Source organism: Saccopteryx leptura, chromosome 6 (genome assembly GCF_036850995.1).
Source record: "Saccopteryx leptura isolate mSacLep1 chromosome 6, mSacLep1_pri_phased_curated, whole genome shotgun sequence".
Taxonomy (NCBI): domain Eukaryota; kingdom Metazoa; phylum Chordata; class Mammalia; order Chiroptera; family Emballonuridae; genus Saccopteryx; species Saccopteryx leptura.
Genome location: NC_089508.1, coordinates 127577913 through 127601457, shown reverse-complemented (window position 1 = coordinate 127601457; position 23545 = coordinate 127577913). Strand labels below are relative to the sequence as shown.

Below are 23545 nucleotides of genomic sequence, written 5' to 3'. Positions count from 1 at the left end.
CGCCCCTCTGGCCCCCAGGCTGGGGCTGCCGCCGCCTCCCACATGCCTGCCCGGCCTCTCTAGCCCAACCTGTGTGTGTGAGGTGCATGCATAGCGCTTGAGGTTGCCGAAGTCGCAGGTGCTGTCCTCTAGGCAGAAGCTGGCCTTGTGGCCCTCGGCGACCTTCTTGCCCGTGGCTGCATCCAGCAGGTCATAGTGGCTGAACTCATCCATGCTGTGGTAATGTCTGGGGGCAGAGGACGAAGGGGAGAGAAGAAGGCTTCATCATCCTGGGGCTTCCCCTCCTCCCCAAGATGGACCCAGGTGACCCTGCTGTGACACAGCCTTGTGACCAATCTGAGACCCACAGGCCAGCATCTCTTTTGTCCCCACCCAGCCAGATCACCATAGGAGGAAAGCCCATTAGGACTCCTCATTCCCTTTTGGACAGGTACCTGTATTACCAATGCCCTTTATTCTAGACCTTTCCTTTGTCAAGACAGCGCCCTCCACGTCCCCACTCCCAGCCTTTTTGCCAAGGCTCCTACCAGCACCTGTGCACCCCAGGAGCATTACCGGAAGTGGGAGGCTGGGACATGAGTCCTCGGCCCAGGGTCCCCCACTCACTGGTGGCAGCTGTGCCATTCCCAGGTGTGCCGTGGCCGGTTTGGGAGGAAGTCCGCTGAGCCCTGGTTCTTCACACGCTGGGGGAAGCGCAACAGCACCCGCACGTCGTAGTCGGTGGCCTCGGGGGCATAAGCTGTGCTGCAGGGACAAGTAGGAAGACAAGAGTGGTGCTGGGTACTGTGACACTGAAACCCAGAACGGGCCAACTTGTCCTTGAAGACCCTGACATCTGACCCCTGCCCTGAGGCTCAGGCCTCCCCCTCCTCTCTCCACAGGGTGTCGGTATCTGGCCTGATGTTGACCCTATGAAGGTCTCTGGTGCCTGCAGGTGACTCTCAGTTGGGGACAGCCCCTGGGAGTGGGGCATATAAAATCTTTTTTTTTTTTTTAGTGTTTTTTTTAATTGATTTTAGAGAGAGCAAAGGAGAGAGCGGGAGAGAGACAGGAATATCTGTTCCTGTATGGCAGGGGTTGGGAACCTATGGCTCGTGGGCCAGATGTGGCTCTTTTGATGGCTGCATCTGGCTCGCAGACAAATCTTAAAAAAAAAAATAACAACGTTAAAAATATAAAACATTCTCATGTATTACAATCCATTCATTTCCTACCACTCATGTTCATGGTTGCGAGTAGCTGGAGCCAATCACAGCTGTCCTCTGGGACAACACCAAATTTTTATTGGATAATGCATAACGTATACGGGTTGTTGTGAGGTCAGGAAGTAAACTTCCCTCCTTTTAATCAAGTAGCAGCTAGTTAATTGCAGAAACCCTTTTGACAAAGAAGATGGCTAAAAGAAAAAAAGATGAGGAGTATCGTACTTTTCAGCAGGAATGGACAGAGGAATTCGCCTTTGTGGAGAGAGCAGGTTCTGCAGTGTGTCTAATATGCAATGATAAAATTGCATTGATGAAATGGTCAAATATAAAGCGGCACTTCGACACACGCCATACTACATTTGCATTGAAATATCCAGTGGGGGACAGCAGGAAGAAAGCATGTCAAGAGCTACTGTGCAGAGTGCAAGCTAGTCAGCAGCAACTCCGTGTTTAGACCCAACAAAGTGACTGGAATTCAGCTAGCTTTGCTGGTGCTTTAGCAATTGTGAGAAACGGAAAGCGATGTTGCCAATGAACTTTTTGACAACTTTTCGGATAAAGACAAGATAATCAAACGAATAAAAGACATGCCTCTACTGGCAAGAACTGTTCACGATCGTACCATCATGATGGCAAATCAAATTGAGGCAACACAAATAAAGGACATAAATGCAGCACCATTCTTTTCTCCCGCTTTGGATGAGTCAACATACGTAAGCCATTTATCCCAGTTCAGTGTGATTGCAAGGTATGCTGTCGGTGACACACTATGTGAGGAAAGTTTTGCTGTTTTGCCTATGAAAGAGACAACAAGAGGGGAGGATTTATTCAAGTCTTTCACTGAGTTTGCTAAGAAAAAAAATCTACCGATGGGTAAACTTATTTCGGTGTGTACTGATGGTGCTCTGTGCATGGTGGGGAAAAACAGAGGATTCATAGCGCTTCCTCGTGAACATAAAAAGAAACCCATCCTAAGTTTTCTCTGCATCCTACATCAGGAGGTGCTTTGTGCTCAGATGTGTGGCGAGCAGTTTGGTGAGCTGATGTCACTGGTCATTCAGGTGGTCAACTTTATTGTTGCCCAAGCTTTAAATGATCGCCAGTTTAAAACACTGCTGGATGAAGTTGGGAATAATTATCCTGGTCTGCTTCTGCACAGCAATGTGTGTTGGTTGTCAAGAGGGAAGGTGCTCAGTCATTTTGCAGCTTGTCTGAGCAAAATCTGGACTTTTCTTGAAATGAAAAACGTCGAGCATCCTGAGTTAGCTAACACTGAGTGGCTCCTGAAGTTCTACTATCTCGTGGACATGACTGAACATCTGAACCAGCTCAATGTGAAAATGCAAGGCATTGGAAATACAGTCTTATCCCTTCAACAAGCAGTGTTTGCATTTGAAAACAAGCTGGAACTCTTCATTGCCGACATTGAAACAGGTCGTTTACTACACTTTGAAAAACTGGGAGAGTTTAAAGATGCATGCACAGCAAGTGACCCTGCTCAACATCTTGATCTCTAGCAGCTAGCAGGCTTCACATCTAATCTCCTACAGTCATTCAAATCACACTTTGGAGAATTTCGTGAGCGCACTCATCTTTTTAAGTTCATAACCCATCCACACAAGTGTGCGGTGGACAGCACTGACCTGAGTTCCATCCCCGGTGTCTCTATCAGAGATTTTGAGCTACAAGCTGCTGACCTAAAGGCCTTAGACATGTGGGTGAATAAGTTCAAGTCACTGAATGAAGATTTGGAAAGACCTGCACAACAGCAAGCAGAGTTGGCGAGCAAACACAAGTGGGGAGAAATGAAAAAACTTCAACCTGGGGACCAGCTGATTGTCAAAACTTGGAATGGGCTTCCCCGTCACATACCACACACTGCAGCATGTGAGTATTGCTGCACTGACAATGTTTGGCTCTATGTATGCATGTGAGCAGTCTTTCTCACATCTAAAGAAGGTTAAGACCAATCTACGATCACGTTTAATGGATGGAAGTCTCAACGCCTGCATGAAGCTTAACTTCACCATGTATCAACCAGACTACAAAGCCATCAACAAAACCATGTAGCACCAGAAGTTGCATTAATGGTAAGAAGTACTCTATTCATCATTGGTTAGCAACAGCATAACAACGTTATTAAAAAGAATCCAGAGACTTATTGTACTTTTAAAGTGTTGGTCTTACATAAAATGCACACATTTGCTTGTATTTAGTGTTAAACATATTGTATGGCTCTCACGGAATTACATTTTAAAATATGTGGCGTTCATGGCTCTCTCAGCCAAAAAGGTTCCCGACCCCTGCTGTATGGGGCCTAACTGGGGATTGAACCAGCAACCTCTGAGCTTTGGGACAATGCTCTAACCAACCGTGCTATCCTGCCAAGGGAAAACCTTTAGAGGTCTTTAAAAAAAAAAGGGCCTATCTAGGAGATTCTGATGTCCTCCCTTCTTTAAACAGAGCCCTAATTATTGACTGAAGTCAGCAAGTCTTGGGTATGGGCCTAAGAAACAAGCTGGGGCTCTTGAGTGTCAAAGCCCCTTCCCTGACCCTGCTTGCTTGTCTTTTGCTCCCCACACACCGAGTTCCAGCTTCAAGCACTGTTTTTCAAAGGGAACTTAATTCTCTTGCTATTCCATACGTTGCCCATGCAACATGCTTGACTCAGAACTCACTCAGCCTCCTAGGCCAACTCAGTTACCCTCCTGAAGGAAGTCCCTGATTGCCCTACTTAAAGAAAGTTGTTTTTGTTTGTTTGTTTTAAGGAAGACAGATTGTGAGAGAGAGAGGGAGAGGGAAACTGGAAGGAAGAAAGATGGGGAAGCATCAACTCATTTGTAGATGCGGCACTTTAGTTGTTCTTTGACTGCTTCTCATATGTGCCTTGATCAGATCTCCAGCCGAGCCAGTGACTCAAGCCAGCGACCTTGGACTTCAGGCCAGCAACGACCCTGAACTTCAGGCCAGCGACCTTGGGCTCCAGCCAGTGACCTTGGGATCATGTTGATGATCCTGGGCTCAAGCCAGCGACCCAACCCCATGCTCAAGCTGGTGACCTCGGGTTTTGAATCAGGGATCTCAGAGTTCTGGGTTGACACTCCATCCACTGCGCCACACACTAGTCAGGCTTAAAGAAACCTTGGCTGCTTGTGAGCTCTGACAGTGATACCAAATATTTCCCAAGCTAGATCCATTGTCACCAGGTCACCTCTCCCTGATCGTGTGTCTCCGGGGCCAGTGACCTGCCCTTTCCTGTTCAGGAATTTTGGGTCTGGTGCAGACAGCTGGCTCACAATTCACTTACTGACCCCTATTCCCAGCTAAGATGGGCTGTCCTGACTGGCCTCAGGTGCACTTCCCTGGCACTCACTATGGTCTCGGTCCTAAGGCCAGAGGCAGAAGGTGGCTACCTGTGGGAATCAGCTCTCTCTGAGAGGCTGTCTGGACAACAGGCAGTGCAGGCTTCTCTCTGCCAGGACACAAGGCTCTGGCCTTGTCTGGGTAAGGCTGGGAACCCATCTGCATCTGGTTTGGAACAAACACCCTCCGTCCCCTGTTGAGTGCAATGTTGCCCTTCTGTTCGGCTCAGCACACTGTGGGAAACCATCAAGGTCCAGGTTCTAGGCCCAGCTTGGCCACAAACTCGTGGTGAGACTTGGAGCAGGTCCCTTCCCTTGTCTAGGTCCTGCTGGCCATTTGTGCTCTGGCACCAGTCTGTGGCCCACACTTCTGATGATCTCTGAGGGCCCATTGTCCAGGGCCTGGGTGCTGTCAGGTTTTCTAGGTCTGTGCTCTGTGCTGGCCCCCGCCAAGGCCTCTGCCCTTGCCAACCACGCCCTCTCTGTCCTCACACAGCTCCAGCCTGCACGCCACAGCTCCTGCCAGCTCTCCTCCCATTCCCTGTGGCTGGGTTCTATCCCTGGGGCAAGTCTCTCCAGCTAGATCAGGACCCTCCTTCCCCAGCCCATCCAGAAGCTCCGGTCTACACACACATGGCTGCTTCATAAAGACAGTGTGGTGGTTTGGTTTTGACTCAAACTCCTCAGAAGCAAGCCTGAATGGATAGCCACAGAGGCAGGCCATGAGTTCCTCGCTGCCTGCTGGAGGGGTCACAGCAGGATCACCATTGCTGTGTTCCCTTCCCATGGGCCACTGAGACGAGACGAGACCTGTGGGTGGGCCTGCTCCCAGCACTGCGGCCACATGCTGCCGCCACCACCAGTCTGCAATGAGACCATGACGTGCAACAGCAGTAAACCAGCTACAGCACGAACCCCACTGCTCAGTTCAGCTGACACTTCCCTTCCTGAAGCCAGGCTTCTCTTGCTGAAGGAGCTAGTCCAGCAACTTCCTGGTGCAAGCCCCTTACTTCGTTACACAGAGAAAACTGTGGTCATCTACTTTGGCAGTGGGCTAGAAGTCCCGTAAGAGAGAAAATGTTTGGATTCTGAAGGGCTTCCCAGATACTAAAAATAAAAGTAAATAAAGAGTTCAAATGTCCAAAAAAAAAAAAAAAAAGAGTGAATACAGCTAGTGCTCGACTTACGACCATGATTGGTTCGACAGACCAGTCGTAACACGATTTGGTCGTAAGTTGAGTAGGCTATATATACAGTACTGTGAAATGATGTCATAAAAATCTTTAAGTCATATTTTATCATAATTTTCTTTCATTATTGTTATATATCATAATTTTCTTTGTTCATTTTATGCCATTTGTATCATCTCTACACCATTTTGTTTCTTATTTTTACATTCGTCAGGTTTAAGTAAAACACTGCATTACCAGTACAACTGGTTTAATATTTGCAAAGACAATTTCCTCTTGGTAGACATCTTGGGAGGGGTTTGATGAAAAATATCCAAGACATAAAACACAAATTGCTGTACCGAGTCTGGGATAATAGTTGAAATGGTGCACGTGGTGATGGTAGTGCTGCTGGAAGCTAGTCCGCACTGTTGTACACCCAGCTGGGCAACGCTTGCGCTGCCAGACGCGGAGCAGTCGTGGCTAGCAATTGTGGTCGTAAAGTCGAATGGTCGTAAGTTGCATAGGTCATAAGTCGATCAATACCTGTAATTAAGAAAACTAGGTGCTTCCAGAATAGAGAATTGTCCACAAAGGATGGAGGTCAGTGTACTACTCTTTAATGGCTCTTCAGCACAGGGAGCTGTCCCCAACCAAACCTTATGTAGCTGAGCTGAATATTCCCTGTTAATAAAGTTAGAGCCCACTCTGCAGGAAGCAGAATCTCCCAGGGATCATGGAGGATGGCTGTGCTCACCCTTGCATCCTGTAAATGGGTTTCTTTCTTCTCTCTGGTGGTGTCACACATAACTGAGGCCTCTCTGCCACCCATGCCCACTGTCCCTGCTGTGACCAAGGCAGGCAGTGTGGGTCAGCCACAGCAGTATCTGTCCTCTGTGGAGGTGGCCCTGTGCTCTGGCTCCCTGTCCTGATGTCTCCCTGAGGACTTTCCCCGACCCTCACAGGAGCCCCGAGAACCTGGGCCCTAGTGTGGAACCTTCTCAGAAGGTGGCTCGGGGCGGGTTTAGTTCCTGTTATCGCACCTGTTTCCTGAGCGGGGGACACACACACTGTCGCTGATGTGAAGATAAAAAGCCACAGAGAACGTTAGGCACCTTGCACAGTGAGGTATGCAGAAAGGCTGGCTGACAACCTGTTCCCTCCCCCTCCTGGCTCCCTTAGGGCAGGCAAGGCTCATAGATGACAAGGACCAGGTCCTGAGAGGCTCAGATACTTGGCAAGGGCCATGTGGTTTGCATGCAGCTGGGCAGCCTGGTTGGCAGGTAGGTGGGTCCTGGGTGACTCCTAGGGACTGTCCTAGTGCTCAAACTTCATCCTCAGCTCCTTACCTGGCCAGGCACTTCTCCTCCGCTGCACAGCGCAGGGAGTACAGGTGGGCTCTCTGGACATAAGTGGATGCTTGCACATAGTTGGGGTCCGGGACCAAGTCAGGGAGACCTGGGAATGGTCAGAGGGAGAAAGGGAGGAGGGAGGAAGAACATGACATTGAGGAGAGTCAGGCTGGCCATGGTTCATGCCCAGAGAACTCCCCTGCCCAAAACACATTGTCATTCTCCTTTCTCTACATAGGCTGCCACCTCCTCGAGGAAGCCCCCAGTCTGAGCTATGTGTGGGGTGTGAACTCTTCTCCCAAGGTGCAGGTGTGGGGTTAGGGAGGTCAGGGAGCAGGAGCTCACCTCTGGAGCTCTGTGCTGTGGGACCACTGAGACCTCTTGGCAGAGCTGAGACATGAGCAAAGCTGGGAGACAGGAGATTGTGGAGAGCCAGAGAAGAGGGAAGGGTATTCTTGGTAATGGGAAGAGCATGGACAAGGGCCGGGAGACAAGACTGAATGAACCAGGTAATTTCCTGACAAGGACACATCCCTCCACGTCCTTATTACCAGGCTTCTGCACCAGCCTCCAAACACCCTCAGCTCCTCTTTCCCACATTCTGCATAAAACACCAAGATAGCCCTGGGCTTCTGGTCCCCAGCAGGTCCCAGCAGGCTGTGGGAAGAGCCAGGTGAATGCTCATGGCAGGAGTGGGGATGGCAGGAAGGGATGGGTTAGAAGGAAACATGTCCCCAGAACAGGTTGCTGATGGGGCACCATTCTCAGCCTGGGCACCCAGCCCGACCCCTTTCTTCCTGACATTTGCCCGGAGACAGGACCACGCCCTACTCTGTCTGCTCTAGCCTCTAACTTGCAGTGCCCAGGGGAAGTCTGGAGTTTGCTCCAGCCCCTGTGACCACCTGTTCCCAGGATGTGTCAGAGCAGGGCTCCCCATCCTACTTTTCTTCCTCCTCACACCTCCCCATGCGTAAGTTATTCTAACTGAGCCTTATTAGGAATGAGCAGAAATCAAACTCAGGTATCCAGACCCCATCTTGGGGGTGAGGGAGTGAGGGGAACCCAGGGTGCAATGACTTAAAGGGAAGTGAGTCCGTGGCCTCTATGTCCCCTCCCCTCTCAGGCTTTAGGGATTCTGGCCGATAAATGATGAATGAGGCTGTAAGTTCCTCTTAGCTCCCTTCAAGCCCTCTGCTCTTAGGGGACAAGCATGGTCGGGTACTTGAGTCATACGTACAGGCTTCCAGATCCTTCTTGCTGCCAAAACCCTCTCGTCAGCTTTTAGGTCCAGAAGATGCAGCAGAGGAGGGGACTCTGGCTTCCAAGCCCATCACACAGGTATCTGCCTGTGGACCACCCTCATGCACACAGCCCTTGGGCTCCCAGACCGCCGCCCTGCTCACCCTGGGGCCCGAGGCTCATGTGGGGACTTGGTCTTGGTCCAGGCAGCCAGTGTGACCTCACCTACTTGGAATGAAGAGAAAGCTTGAAGCACAAGGGTGGGTGAGGATGAGGTGGCTCCTGGCTAATGGGGGCCGTCTTGGCCAGCCTGGGTCCCATTACTCCAGCCCCCAGGAATGCCTGCCGTCATTTTCCAAGAGATCCTCAGGCCTTTAAAGGGGCCACCTTGCTGCCCTGCTCATTCTCACCCACTGGTATGGAAAAGCCTTGGGGGGTAGGGCGGGATGGAGTGGGGGAAGGCAAGGAAGACAGGAGTTGGCCTCTTCCCCAATATCAAAGTGCCTTTCCCTCAGCAACATGGCGGGGTAGGTCAGCTGGGCTTGAAGCCTCATGAGACCCAGTATTTGGCACAGGACACTGGCTCCCCCATCTCAGGCCCGGCTCCAATAAACATTGCACAGATGGCTGTACAAAGCTGTTCTGGCCCGACCCTTCTCCCCCTGGGCCACTGCATGAGTGAGCTGTGCAGTACTGGGGCGTCAGCAGAGACAGCTAAGTCCACGGCCAGGACATTCAAGGCCAGTAGGGTTAGTGCCACTCCTGACCTCTGATGGAGCCCTGACCTTGGTCCAGTGCTGAGCCCTAGTTCTAGCCACACACTGAGGTCTGATACCCTTCAACAATTCTGAACCTCAGACTCGTTGCTGTGTTTCCCAGGATTATAGACTAAAGCGTGGTACTTGGGGGCAAAAACTTTTAAAAAGTTGCTTGACAATCCCCTTAAGAACAGGGACAAGGCAGGGGTGTCCCCTTTTACCACTCTTATTCAACATAGTTCTGGAAGTCCTAGCCACAGCAATCAGACAAGAAGAAGAAATAAAAGGCATCCAAATCAGAAAAGAAGTAAAACTTTCATTATTTGCTGATGATGACTTGATATTGTACATAGAAAACTCTAAAGTCACAGTCAAAAAACTACTGGAACTGATAAATGAATTCAGCAAGGTGGCAGTTATAAAATATTCAGAAATCAGTGGCATTTATATACACCAACAATGAACTGTCTGAAAGAGAAATTAAGGAAACAATCCCCTTCACTATTGCAACAACAAAAAATAAAGTACCTAGGAGTAAATTTAACCAAGGAGGTTAAAGACTTGTACTCAGAAAATTATAAAACATTGATAAAAGAAATCAAAGGGCCTGACCTGTGGTGGCGCAGTGGATAAAGTGTCGACCTGGAAATGCTGAGGTCACCAGTTCAAAACCTTGGGCTTGCCTGGTCAAGGCACATATGGGAGTTGATGCTTCCTGCTCCTCCCCCTTCTCTCTCTCTGTTTCTCTCTCTCTCCCTCCCTCTCTCTCTCCTTTCTAAAATAAATAAATAAAATAAAATAAATAAAAAATAAATAAAATAAAAAAAAGAAATCAAGGAAGTTACAAACAAGTGGAAGCATATACTGTATTCATGGATAGGAAGAATAAACATCATTAAAGTGTCTATACTACCCAAAGCAATTTATAAATTCAATGCAATTCCTATTAAAATACCAATGTCATACTTTGAAGATATAGAACAAATACTCCAAAAATTTATATGGAACCAAAAAAAAACAAAAAACAAAAACAACACGAAGAGCCTCAGCAATCCTGAAAAAGAAGAATAAAGTGGGTGGTATCACACTTCCTGATATCAAGTTATTCTACAAGGCCATTGTACTGAAAACAGCTTGGTACTGGCATAAGAACAGACATACAGATCAATGGAACAGAACAGAGAACCCAGAAATAAACCCACACTTTTATGGACAATTGATATTTGACAAAGGAGGTAAAAGCATACAATGGAGTAAAGACAGCCTCTTTAACTAATGGTGCTGGGAAAATTGGACAAATACATGCAAAAAAATGAAACTAGACCACCAACTTACACCACTCACAAAAATAAACTCAAAATGAATAAAAGACTTAAGTGTAAGTCGTGAAACCATAAGCATCTTGGAAGAAAACATAGGCAATAAACTCTCTAACATCTCTTACAGCAATATATTTACTGATTTAACTTCACAGGCAAGTGAAATAAAGGACAGGATGAACAAATGGGACTATATCAAACTAAAAGCTTTTGCACAGCTAAAGACAATATGAGCAAATTAAAAAGACAGCCCACACAATGAAAGAACATATTCGCCAACACGTCCGATAAGGGGTTAATAACCAAAATCTACAAAGAACTTGTAAAACTCAACACCAGGAAAGTAAACAATCCAATCAAAAATTGGGCAAAAGAAATGAATAGACACTTCTCCAAAGAGGACATACAGATGACCAATGGGCATATGAAAAAATGTTCAACATCACTAATCATTAGAGAAATGCAAATTAAAACCACAATGAGATACCACCTCACACCTGTCAGAATGGCGCTTATTAACAAAACAACACATAATAAGTGCTAGTGAGGATGTGGAGAAAAGGGAACCCTCCTGCACTGCTGGTGGGAATGCAGACTGGTGCAGCCACTGTGGAAAACAATATGGAGATTCCTCAAAAATTTAAAAATAGAACTGCCTTTTGACCCAGCTATCCCACTTCTAGGAATATATCCTAAGAACAACAAATCACTGATTCAAAAGAAAAAATGCACCCCCATGTTTACTGCAGCATTGTTTACAATAGCCAAGATCTGGAAATGTCCAAGTGTTGATTAGTAGACGAGCGGATCAAAAAGCTGTGGTACATATACACCAGTGGAATACTACATGGTCATGAAAAAGAAGGAAATCTTACCCTTTGCAGCAACATGGATGGACCTGGAAACGATTATGCTAAGCGAAATAAGCCAGGCAGTGAAAGAAAAATATCATATGACCTCACTCATATGAGGAATCTAACAAACAATGTGAACTGAGGAACGGAAGAGAGTCAGAGAAGGGGTCAAAGAGTCCAGAGGGAAAGGGGAAGAGAGGAGGGGATCAAAGAAAGGAAAGACATTAGTGAAAGTATATACACATAACACAGAGAGATAGAGGGCAGGATAGTAAATCATGGAGGAAAGGGGGGAAGGTGGTGGGGGAGGGGGCAAAGGGGGTATCAAGGAAAACAAGGGGGGAGGGAGATATATTTGGGGGTACACTTGTAACTATGTAAACACAACAAATTAAAATCAATAAAAAAAGAATCAGAGCCTTCAAACAATTTTAGAAAAGAATTTTTTATCATATGAAACTCAGAAATTACTTCATCAGAATGCTGGAGGACTTCTCTCAAGGCCCAGAAACTCCCTACGAACCATGGGAGTCTGGGGGAGGAACTTGGGAGAACTTAAATTGGCTTTTTTTTTTTTTTTGTTCCTCTGATACCTTCACTGCTTCATCATGTGGAGGTAATAACACTTGCCATGTTGCATGCATTAGTATAGTAGCTTTAATGATTTGGTTTGCTCCTATAGAAAGTGCTATGTACAGTGGTAGGATTCAGTTGGTTCGTACCAGTTCTAATTTTTTGTTGAGTTTGGCAAACCAGTTGTTAAAATGGCACTTGTAATCAGGGTTCTCTCTAAGATGAGTGCCTGGGCAGCCACCCAATGTGGAAATCACAAATTGACATTCTTTGCTCTTTTTTTAACCTTCACCTGAGCAACAGTGTATTCTAAGCACCTATAGTAATGTTCATTCTGTCCATAAGTGAAAAAAAATAGCAAGTGAGGACACCAATCAAGAAATATGGAAATATCTTACATAACTGTTTTATTGTTTTTTGGTCAGGTATTTAATATTTTTTCATTAATATTTTAAAACTCTTAATACATAATCTAATTTTGTATACCTCTTTTATTCTTATTTATATTAAATGTATGAAATAAAAAAATGTTGCTTGACATCACCCATCCTTTTTGATTATAACACAGTGAGGTTGTTTTTTTAAAAAATAACCCTCAGAGTCATGGGGGTGAGGGTTGGATTTACCTGTATAGAGTATTATATGTGGGCATTCAGGAGAAAGACACAGAAGAGACCCCTCTGAGCAGCTGGTCTCACTGTGAGCCTTGACCCTGGCCAGAGATGATCTTCCTCTTATTGAGAAATCTCAGGGTTGGACGGGTGTCTCCCGCTCCAGGAAGTCTTCCATGGGCAGGGAAGACCCACCCCCACCTGGCACCCCTCACCCTGATGTTGCAGGGCTTGATGGACCACCCATGCCAATAGCTTCTGCCAGGTAAGCTTCTCTAGGATTAGCAGCTTAATCCAGTCGTCCCTCAGTATCCAAAGAGGACTGGTCCAGGGCCACACCCCCAAGGACACCAACAGCTGCAGATGCTCAAGTCCCTTGGTAGGCCCTCTGTATCTGTGGGTTCCCCATCTCTGGGTTTGGAGGGCCAACTGTACTTGACTGTGCCTTTACTCCCAAGCATGCTCCTCAGCCTGTCCCCCACAAGACACTAGGGCACATGGAGATGCTAGAGGGAACTGAAGCTCAGAGAGGGCAATGACTCTACCCGGTCACACAGCGGGTTGGAGCAGCTCCTGGAGGAGATCCGGGTCCTGAAACCCTCTTGTCATTCTTCTTTTCATAAAAATGGACAGTTTTGAAATTAAATCCACACACAATCTAATGCACAGATGGGAGGTGTACAATTTGATAGGTTTTGACAAATGGTATCCGTATGTAACTATCGCCACATCAAGCTACAGCTTGTTCCCTCCGCCCAGGAAAGCTCCCTCCTGCCCCTTCCTAGTGAATCCCCCTGCCCTGCAACGCCCTCCAGGTAATCGTTGACCTGCTTGTTCATCAGTTTATCTATACCTTTTTTTAGAATTTAAATGGAATCAACCACCTTTACCTTATCTTGTTTCTGTATAGTATCTGTGACTCCTCTAACTAGCTTCACTGCTATACTACCATCACACCTCCACTGCTCAGGGGAAAGCTGGCAGGAAAAAAGAGCAGCTTTTAGGCTAAGTATCCCTTCCCCCTCCCCAGGGTCCTCTGCAGAGGTCTCTGGAAACAGCAGGTCTCTCCCTCTGCTGGTATGTTTTTTCAGGAAGGAACAATGCCTCCTGCTCTGGCCTGCTCTCCCAGGAAGCACTGCCATCAGACACCACACCTGCAGGTTCTGGCTCTCAATCCCTTCACAGGAGCCTGGGCAAGGGGGCAGGCTGTGAGATATCAGGGGGCTTGTGGATGGACAGGTCTGCTGTCTCTGGCTTCTGGGATATACCCAAGCCCTTAAGGCAGGGTGGCCAATGTTGGGTGAAGTCCAGTTACAACCACACTGTGTACCAAACCCCCACCTCATCCCAAAAAGTGTGTATTTTAGAGAAAGGCCTTAGAGAGGTGTTGGTCAAATAAGTTCGTAAAATATGATTTTTATGTTTGCTCGCTTATAGTTTGCATTGGGGGCTGGGCAGCGCCAGGTATATGTGGGTCTGTGAAATTACAAATTACCTTCCTGCTTGGGAAGGGCCATTGGTTTGCTGTGTGTTGGAGGAGGGATTTTGATTGCCCCAGCCTGTTTCACAGAGAAGAGGCAGAAAGAAGCCATGTTTTGCAGAGAGAGCAGAGAGAATGCAGAGGGCTGAAGAAGAAGCCATGTTGGCTGAGGGAGAAGAAGGTGTGCAGATGCAGAATGCGGAGGGGCTTTGGGAGCCCTACTGAGGCTTGTGGGGGCCTTGGATTCTAGGAGGAATCAGAGAAGATTCTCCAAGTTGTAGAACTGGAGAATGCATCAAGGTTTTGTGAGCCCTGAATGCCCTGTGTGTTTGCTCGTTGGCCGGTGCAAGACTTTAATAAAGGAATGGGCCACCAGTTTTTGACTCCATTGTTTTTTTACCATCTGTCCGAATCCAGTGAGAACCTGCATATGAACGGCCATGACGGCAGCAGCCCCTGGCTCTACAAGAAGGTAATGCTTAGTCAGAAGGCAGAGAGAAGCATTAGTCATAGGGATGTAATTTTGAGGAGGGGCTGGGATCTCTTATTCAGAATGTACGGATCATCCATCCAGCCCTTGGACGTGGCACCGGGGACTATTAATTGGGTTTCCAATGAGAAATTTCCCTAGAGACTCCCATTTTTACAAATGCAGAGTGTAGAATTAATCATAATATTTGTTTCCAAGCAGACTAACCATTGTCCCTGGTCTAGATGAGGCCCCTCTCTTGTAATAAAAATTTCAAACCTTTGTCCTCACCCCTGACCCTCAGCTGTGTCTTTAGACATTTGTTGTCTTTGTAGATAATCTGTTGTGCGTTATGTGTTGTTAAAGTATACAAATGATGCCATCCTATCATCTCATTCCGATTCTTGAGTTCTCAGTCAGTGCAAATATCTAAGATCTATCTAGTCCATTGCTTGTCATCGCTAAACAGGACTCCATAAGGGGTACTTGCCCTGCCTCACCATGGCCAATGCAGATGGTCTCCTGGGATAGACCCAGGGAGGCTGTGGTCACTGCCAGCATCCGGCCTTCTGCTCTCAGGAGGCAGACAAGATTGCCTGGCTTCTCACCCTCTCCTGTCATGGCCCTTCTATTTGTGTGACCCTGTTCAGGCCTGGCCCCTCTCCAGACCGGACTGCCTCCATTTCTCCAGAGCTAATTGTCCTCTATTCCACTCATGACCTGGTGCCCTGAGCCAGCCTCCTGTGGGCACTCTTCCAGGTTCAACCATGCACATAGGGATTCAGGCTGCTTAGAGCCTGGGCCAGGGTGGGGAACATTGAGTCAAAGGGCAGCAAAGGCCCCTAGGAGAGCCAAAGCCAGGCTGCTAGGAATCGGGTACCCAGGCCATTCCACAGGCAGCAGCTAGTCTGGGAAGTGCTTTGGCCAGGAAGGCCCCGTCAGGCCTTCCTAGGCAATAAGGACACAGAGCCAAGGACAGGACCGGCTTCTGCATTCTGGCTCTGCCCTGGAGCCTCCTCTGTGGGGAACCCAAGACTCCTTCACAATGTGCCCAGGACCGGCCTATCCCAATCCCCCCACTGTCCTGATCTTGCCCCTTTTCAGAGGCTCAGTTTCCCCACATGGACAGTGGGAAGACTGGACCAACTGGTCCTTGAGTGTAATTTGATGGCTCCATAAACACTTGGAGATTAAAATACTTTTCAGGAGCTATTCAGTTGACTCCCCAGCCTTGGGCAAGAGCCGAAGGCCTCTCACAACCTCTACAGACATCCTTCAGCCAGGAAATTCTCCCATGTCTGACCTAAATCCTTCCTGCCCCACGAGGGATCTTGTTCCCTCCTGCTCAGTGGTTCCTGGAATCCGCCCAGCGTGGCCTCTTGTTCCTGCCACTTGCCCATGCCTCACCTGTTTCCCCCACTGGCTCACCCTTTTCTGTGGGTTCAATAAACCCTGTCTCCTTGAATATCTTTCCTCCCCAGTCCTCCCACACACAAGACACAGATGAAGGCCCATGGAATGCAAAATAGCTCTAATCTCCCAAGCCCTGTTGGCTGGGGCCAGAGGATAAACAACGTGCAGCCGGAGCTGCAGTGGGTTGTGAAATCTGTGTGCAGCAGGACTGGCGGCTCAGCCCACGCAGCCAGATTCCGGAGGAGCCCCTGGGTTGAGAAGCAGACCAAAGATCACTCAGAGCACAACCATGAATAAAGATGAGCCAGAGGGCCTCCAGGGCGGGAGCTGGTGGCTCTGTACCCTATGAAATGATCATCTAATCATCAGAACATGAAATTTGTAGGCCTTGGCCTGACAGTGCCACACCAGATGAGGTGGCCACAGGTCCACTGTGTCCCCACCAGGAAGGAGCAATCGCAGCCCAGGCGAAGGAGATGTGATAGCCATAAAGCCAGGCCCAGAACCTTTAGTGGCTCCCCATTGTCCACGGACTCAAGACCAGACTCCTCAGGGCAGCAGCTAAGGTACAGTCTGGCCTTCACCTGAACTCTTAACCCTAAGGGTAGTGAACAGCTCCTCAGCACACCTGCCTTGTCTGCCCAGGCCTCAGATGCATGGCGCCCTTGCCTTGTACTACTATCACACTCACGCTCACACACACTCACAAACACACACAGGCCAGCTCTGCCCTTCTCAGGGTACACAGTCTTTAGGCCAAAGCCTTCCTTGTCAGTCTTGACCACCTGGCTGCTACCACCCGGGCCCCTCTTCCAGCACATGTCTGCTGCCCCCGCCCGACTAGGAGATACAGTCTGGTAGCAGGAGACAACCTCATTCCTCCATGTGGCAGGGCTGAACTCAGAGAAGGGGATCAGCGTTTGTCCCACTGAGCCCACTGCGCAGGAAGCAGACAAGGGATGAGCTGGGAGGGGGTGAACCTTTGGAGAGGTCTGCTACCTACCTACCCCTGTGGCCAGGCCTTCTGCCTCCTCCTTGCCTCCCACCTTTGCAGGCTCTGGTCAGTGCCCAGCCCCACCTCCAAAAGTCTTCCAGGATGCTTCAGTCCCCTCAGTTTCCTCCCTGCCCCGAGACCCTTCACAGTGACCTGAACTTTTCACCTTTCTTAGAAAACCTGCGCAGCCCACAGCCTTCCTGTCTCAGCTTCTAACAACCTCATCCTTCCTGTGGCACAGATCATAAGTTTGCTGTGCCTTCTGACCCCTCTCTTCCTCTTACACCATGCATCACATCCATCCAGTCCGCTAGGAAATCCCACCAACTCTCTCCCGGAAAGATATCTCGACTCCGAAGTGCTACCTACCATCTCCGTAGCTGTCAGCCTGCCTGGCTGCCATCACCTCTGCCCAGATCTCTGCACCAGCCTCCTCTCCACCTCCTGCCCACCTTCCCATGCCCACTCCCCACATAGCAGTCAGGGCCTCTGCTTGAGTTTCACTGCTCAGCTTGAGCCCTGCAAATACTTCCTGACCCATAGATAATAAAAGCCAAAGTTCTAACAAGGGCCTCTGCAAGTTCCTCTGTAGTCTGGACCTGCTACCTCTCTGATCTGTCTCCTGTTATGCCCCCTGCTTTCATTCCAATCTGCTGGAACCACAATGGCACACATTTGAAAACCCCAGGGAACTCCTGCCTCAGGGCCTTTGCACTGAGCTATTTCCTCTATATGCAGTGCTCTTCCCACAGAGAGCTTCAGAGCTTGCTTATTCCTTCCTCTCTATGTCTCTGCTCAAATGTCATCTTCAGGAGACCTACTCTGACCACCTTTGCAACCTGTCCCCTGTCCACAACGCTCCAGACCTCCCTTATTTATCCACATTTTCCACAGTACTTACCACCTTATATTATTTACCTGCTTATTATGTTTATACACAAAAATATAAGGTCCACAAGGGCAGAACTTTTGTCTCTTTCTTTTCTCCAATGAATACCCAGCTCCAGTGCACCACCCAGAACACGACAAAGTACTCAATAATACTGCTGGATGGCTGAGTGTCCTTAGGAAATGCTCCACCGAACACAAGCTCCTGGGGGTGGGTGGGGCTCTGCTTTGTCTGCTGCCCAGCTGCAGGCCCTAAGTCTTCATGCACAGCTGGTCTGGGGCCTAGAGGGACAGGCAGGATGGAGGTAGGCTGGGGCCACTGTGTTCTGTGTGCCTGGCTTCCTGCTGCTGGGCTGAGACTTCGGGGGAGGACAGGGATGGGTGTGGGTCACCCCTGAATTCCCAGTACTCAGCTCAGGGCCTGGGCAAGCCCGTGCACAGACACCTGCACTCCACAAAGGTCTGGTGGCATCTGCCTGCATGAGCATAGACTTCATTATCAAGTGCAGCCTGGGACTGACTCTGAAAGTCCTTCCTTTTGGAAGAGGACATGATACCAGCTGGCTCATGAGCAGTAAGAAGGGTGGGCTGTCTCTTGAGGCTTGGAGGGCACAGGCCCCTCAAGCCGTGCCTTCCCCACCTGAGTCCTGTCCTGCTCTGGCATTCTGACACCAGCAACACCATTCCCAGGTAACAATGAAATGCCTGATTTCTGAGTTCCCATCAGTAACGGGGCAAGGGACCCTGGCCCTGGAAACCCTGACCCTGTAATTCTGAATCCAGCAAAAGGAGCCCCCTAGGTCCAGCTGCCTATGATGAGGAGGTCATTAGGGGGTTTAAGACCAGCCTCCCCTTCTAGCTGACTGCTCAGTGGGAATGCCTGCACCAGAATTGGAAGCAGGTATGGGCTGCCCGGCGACCAGACCACCGTCTCCAGCCCTCCCCCCTCTTCCTCTCCTGCCATTCCAGCCACTGCCCTCAGAGCTTTCCTTGTGGTTTTGGCTGGGACAGGAGTAGGGTAGACTCAAGCTGAGACAACGGGGAGGGGTGCCACTTCAGAGCAAAGAGGGCATTAAGGTAGGAGAAAGGGAAGGAAGGGAACAAAAGGCCAGAACTCCCAGGTCAAGTGCTGCAAGCAGTAGGCCCCAATGTCTCTCCACCCTGCTTGGCTACCACCCCAAAATAGTTCTGTGGCGCCTAAGGATTCAAGGCAAAAATCCAAATGTTGGTTTTCCAGGAGGGGGTGGGGGCAGTGTCTGTCTAGACCTGAGAGAAACAATGAACATGGAGACATACCCTTCCCTGAAGGGCAATTCAGCAGCACAGGGACTCAGCCTGGGTCCCAACTTGGCCACTGATAAGCTCTGAGACCATGGAGGACTTACTGGACTTCTCTAGCCTCAGTTTTCTGGTCTGTAAAATGGTCTGTATTTATCTCACAAGGTGGCCAGGGGAATTACATGAGAAAATAAAGATGAAAATACTTGGCACAGAGCCTGGTGCGTGGTAAATGTTCAATAATCGGGCCCTGGCCGGTTAGCTCAGTGGCAGAGCGTCGGCCTGGCGTGCAGGAGTCCTGGGTTTGATTCCTGGCCAGGGCACACAGGAGAAGCGCCCATCTGCTTCTCCACCCCTTTCCCTCTCCTTCCTCTCTGTCTCTCTCTTCCCCTCCTGCAGCCAAGGCTCCATGGGAGCAAAGTTGGCCCGGGCACTGAGGATGGCTCTGTGGCCTCTGCCTCAGGTGCTAGAATGGCTCTGATTGCGGCAGAGCGACGCCCCGGATGGGCAGAACATCGCCCCCTGGTGGGCGTGCCGGGTGGATCCCGGTCGGTCAGGCGCATGCGGGAGTCTGTCTGACTGCCTCCGTTTCCAACTTCAGAAAAATGCAAAACAAAAAAAAAAAAGCTCAATAATCATCAGCTGCTATTATTATTATTTGAAATAGGAGCTGTCTCCTCTTGCAGGGGTGGTCCAGTTTGAGACCACGGGACAGATGTTGTGACGTTGCCACCGGATGAGAAGAGAGGAGACAGGAAGTCTGTCCAAGAGAAGGCTGCCGGGACACTTGTTTGTTCCCACACTAGTGACATTTGACTGCCAAATAGGGAAGTAGGAAGAGGACCCAGGTCCCTGTCTCCACCGTTCATTTGACCCCTCCTGCCCGCTTACTCAGCCTGAAGACCCCCTTTACTTTCCAAAGGAGCTCGGAGACAGTTTCAGGGAAGGAGGGAGGCCTGCTGAGCTGAGGGCCTGGCTTCTCCATACCAGTAGCCAGTTACATGACACTTTGGAGGCAAGTCAATCTCTGAGGGCCTCAGTTTCCTCATTCTACAAAATGGGGATAATAATAATAATAATAATAATACCTGAAGTCGTTATGACGATAGAGTAACTCTAATCGTAAAGCTCCCAGAACAGAGTCGGGCACTAAGAAAGCACCAGGCAAGTGTTTGTTAAATAAAGGTTGGGGGTCTGGAGTGAGGATGGCAAGGTTCTCACACCCCACTGCTGCCTTGCACACTCACTGTCCCATCTCATCCTGTCACCACCAGCGCCTGGCACAGGGCTGACAACCACGTCTCTGTTGAGTAACCAAATATATGAGAAGACTAAATGAAGTGTGCAGGGTAAGCAAAACTACATAGATGTTTTTAAAAAACATAAGAATGTATGATATTAAGAACTCAGGATGGGGAAGTCAGACAGACCCAACTCCTGGGTTCACGATGAAGAGGCCACGTGACAATCAGTGAGTGAGCCTGTCACCTTATCTATGACACAGGACGAATAACAGCACACCCAATTCACTGGGTTGCATAGGAATTAAGAGGGGTGATATGTCAAGTGCCCAAAAGATGCTAGTATAACTATCCTCTCCCCTGATGTAGCTGGGGAAACTGAGGCCCACGCCCAGGCTCTGGCACTGCTTGCCTGGTCTGCTGGGGGGCGCTGGTCCTCCGGGGTCCTCTCTGTGTGATGCAAAGATGACAGGCTCAGTATGAGCTCCAGCTCAGCTCCATCGAGCTGTGAGGCCTCCCTAAGTTCAGGCTTTCTCATCTGTATCAGAGGACCGGGATCCCCCCTCTCTGCGAGGCTGTGAGTGAACAAAATTACATGTTTACACCACTCAGCTCAGCAGATATCTTTTAGCAAATGGCCAAGTTGTTACCATCATCTCCACCTTGAGACTCTAACTCTGGACACTTGTCAGGGGACACTGATTCTGTCCTTCCCTGCCTCCACTCCAAGTCCTGAGGAGGTGGGTAGGTGACTCAGAGGGGCAGACAGTAGGGATGCGGGCAGAGAGCCAGGGCTGATCTCAGGGACTAAGGGATCCCATTTGGACTCTGGGGTGTAGGGCACTGGATAGAGGGGTGAGTACTCCAGAAACCCCTGGGTGTGCAGGAGAGGAACCCTCTAGGCCTAGGTGCAGCACAGTCCCCATGGGGCTGCAGGGGCCTTCGAGAGGGAAGGGAGAGGAAGGCAGTACCTCAAGGTTCTGGAGCCACAGGACTTTCTTGAGCAGGAGAGCAACATGATAAGCATTGCAAGGGTTTATCTGCCCCTGTGTAGAGTGGACTGGTGAGGGAGAGGCAGAGGTTGGGGGTCAGGGAGGAGGCAGCCACAGCTCCTCCTAACCACTGATGGGTGTATGAGGACAGGGCTGGAGGACCCATGTCAGGCTAGGCTGGTGAAGCCCTGAGAGATGTCCTGGAAGGGTTGCCAGGGCAGTCTGCTCTGTGTTCCTTCTGCAGGGTTGCTAGGGCTAATGAACCAGGCCAGGGGTGGGAGGGGAGGCCCTGGGAGAAAGCGGTGGTCTTCTGGGGCCAGTGCTCACACCAGCAGCTCAGGGATGCAGAGGCTTTGAGGAGGCAGGAGCAGGGGCAAGGAGGCCAGGAGAGGAGGCCTGGCTGCGGGACAGTGAGCGACACAGCGGAGGGGACACAGCTAGGCCTGGGAAGCAGGGGCCACCCTGCAAGTCTCTGCACGTCACCCTCCTCAAGCCTCTGTCTCCTAGTTGCCTCTCCAGTCACAAGGTTCAGAGCCTGAGGCCCTTGGGGAACCCCTGCCCAGGGTGGGATAGAGAGGGTCAGAGTGCCCAGGAAGAAACTGGGTTCCGGACAGGCACTTGGAAGCCACCCAGACACAGGGGAACCAGGGCGGTGTGCACATGTGTTTAGTGTTGTGAGGATACATCCACGCCCATGCATGCAGGCTGCCAGCACCCAGCCTCAGACCCCTGAGTGTGCGGCCAGGAGGAATGAGGTCAGCTTCAGAGAATCTACCCTGGACTCCCACACCAAACCTGGGGGTCTAAGCTAAAGAACAAGACTTGGCCTTTCCTGAACCGGGATTTTCCATGGTCCTGGCCTAGCGGGGTCGAGGGGAGGAACCAGCAATGGGAGAGAAGGTAATTCTCTCTCTCTGAGTGCCAAACTAGCTTGCACTTTGCACAGTCCCACACCCTCCCTTCCATGACCGGGTGGGGGTGTAGTGAGGGGGGCTGCTGATGGCTATCCCTTGCAGCAATGCTTGGGCACCTCCTCCTCTGGGAAGTCCTCCTTGAGTCCCTCACCTGAATGGGGAGACTCCTCTTCTGACTTCCTCGAGCCCATCCCCCAGTGCCAGCCTAATCCTGGCACTGAGGTGCCCTCTTTGTTGTGCTTCCCAGGGCGGAGCCTAAATTTGGTACACTCCAGAGCACTCTGCCTGGCCCCTAGCATACTACCTTCTGGGGAGAAGTGTCTTTAATCCAAATGATCTGTGGGACTGATGGACAATGGCCAGGGCCCTGGTAAGCATAGAGGACCTCCACTGCAGACATGGCCTTGCCCTGAAAGGCCCCCTTTTGAACCTTAAGAACTGACAGGCCAAAAAGGGGCCCTAGGAAATCCACTGGCTTGGAGCACAGATGTCCAGTCCCTGGCCTGGCTCTGCCAGAAATGCTAAGGAATTTGAGGTCTCAGTTTTCTCCTCTGCCCAGAGGTGGGGTGCTTTTGGCTGAACCCTCCTCTGTGGTCTTGCATTCTATGAAAAGCCACCACAAAAGCTTAGCATCTTCTAGGCAGAAACGTCATCTCCTCCAAGGAGCTCTAGCAGCAGCTGACTGATGCCCAGGTGCTACAAATCCTAGTGAGGACCAACAGGTCCCGTCCTTCTTCGCATTACAGAGAGTCCCCCACCTTGGTCCTGTCTTAGCTCCTGCAGGTTCTCAAACTGGGAATTGGCACCCAACTTGAGCGCTATGCCTTGGATGTTAGGGAGTGAGTGCTACCTATGGAAACACTCCTCTCCTCTAGCCTTTGGTTCAGCAGTCCCTAGGGAGACTGGAGACTCACCCTCCTCTCACCCCTGCCTCAGCAGCGGCTTTTCACCAGTCAGTGTGGCTGAAGACAAGGTAGCAGTGCCCAAGCTGACAGAGGCCACAGAGCAAAGGATGAGGTTGCAGCCACTGAGTGCCTGGGCCCTGAAGGCCATAGCTTTCACCTGGTAGGCCTGGCACACCAGCCTCAGTGTGGAGCAGAGAATCAGGGCGCTGATTGCGACCTGGAGGAGGAAGGGCAGGAGTGTACCACATATGCCTTGAGGACTGAACAGAAAACCTTGACCAAAGCCAATTTTAAACTTACAGAAACAGAAGCAGGAAGAGGCATGCTAAGACAGCAGAGGATGGGCCAACAGCCAGCCAGCCCTGGCCAGACCACTAGCAGACCCTGATGCAGTAGCCCACCTACTCATAGCACATGTGGAGTTGCCCACCTGAGGAAGGAAGGCTGCCCACTGCACTGCGTCCTTGTGTGCAGATGGCTTGAGCCTTCCCAGGTTATATCTCCACTACCCCCAACCCCAAAAACGCAA

General features: G+C 50.0%; 1 protein-coding gene across 1 annotated transcript in view; it reads right to left on the bottom strand.

The window, feature by feature from the left end:
• Window positions 1-23545, bottom strand: part of LOXL1 (lysyl oxidase like 1) — a 31420-nt gene that overhangs the window by 4608 nt on the left and 3267 nt on the right. The window contains exons 2-4 of the mRNA XM_066342616.1: window positions 7086-7194; window positions 607-744; window positions 70-226 (exon numbers count right to left, since the gene is read on the bottom strand). Of these exons, the coding sequence (XP_066198713.1) occupies window positions 70-226; window positions 607-744; window positions 7086-7194 (404 nt within the window). The remainder of the gene's footprint in view (window positions 1-69; window positions 227-606; window positions 745-7085; window positions 7195-23545) is intronic.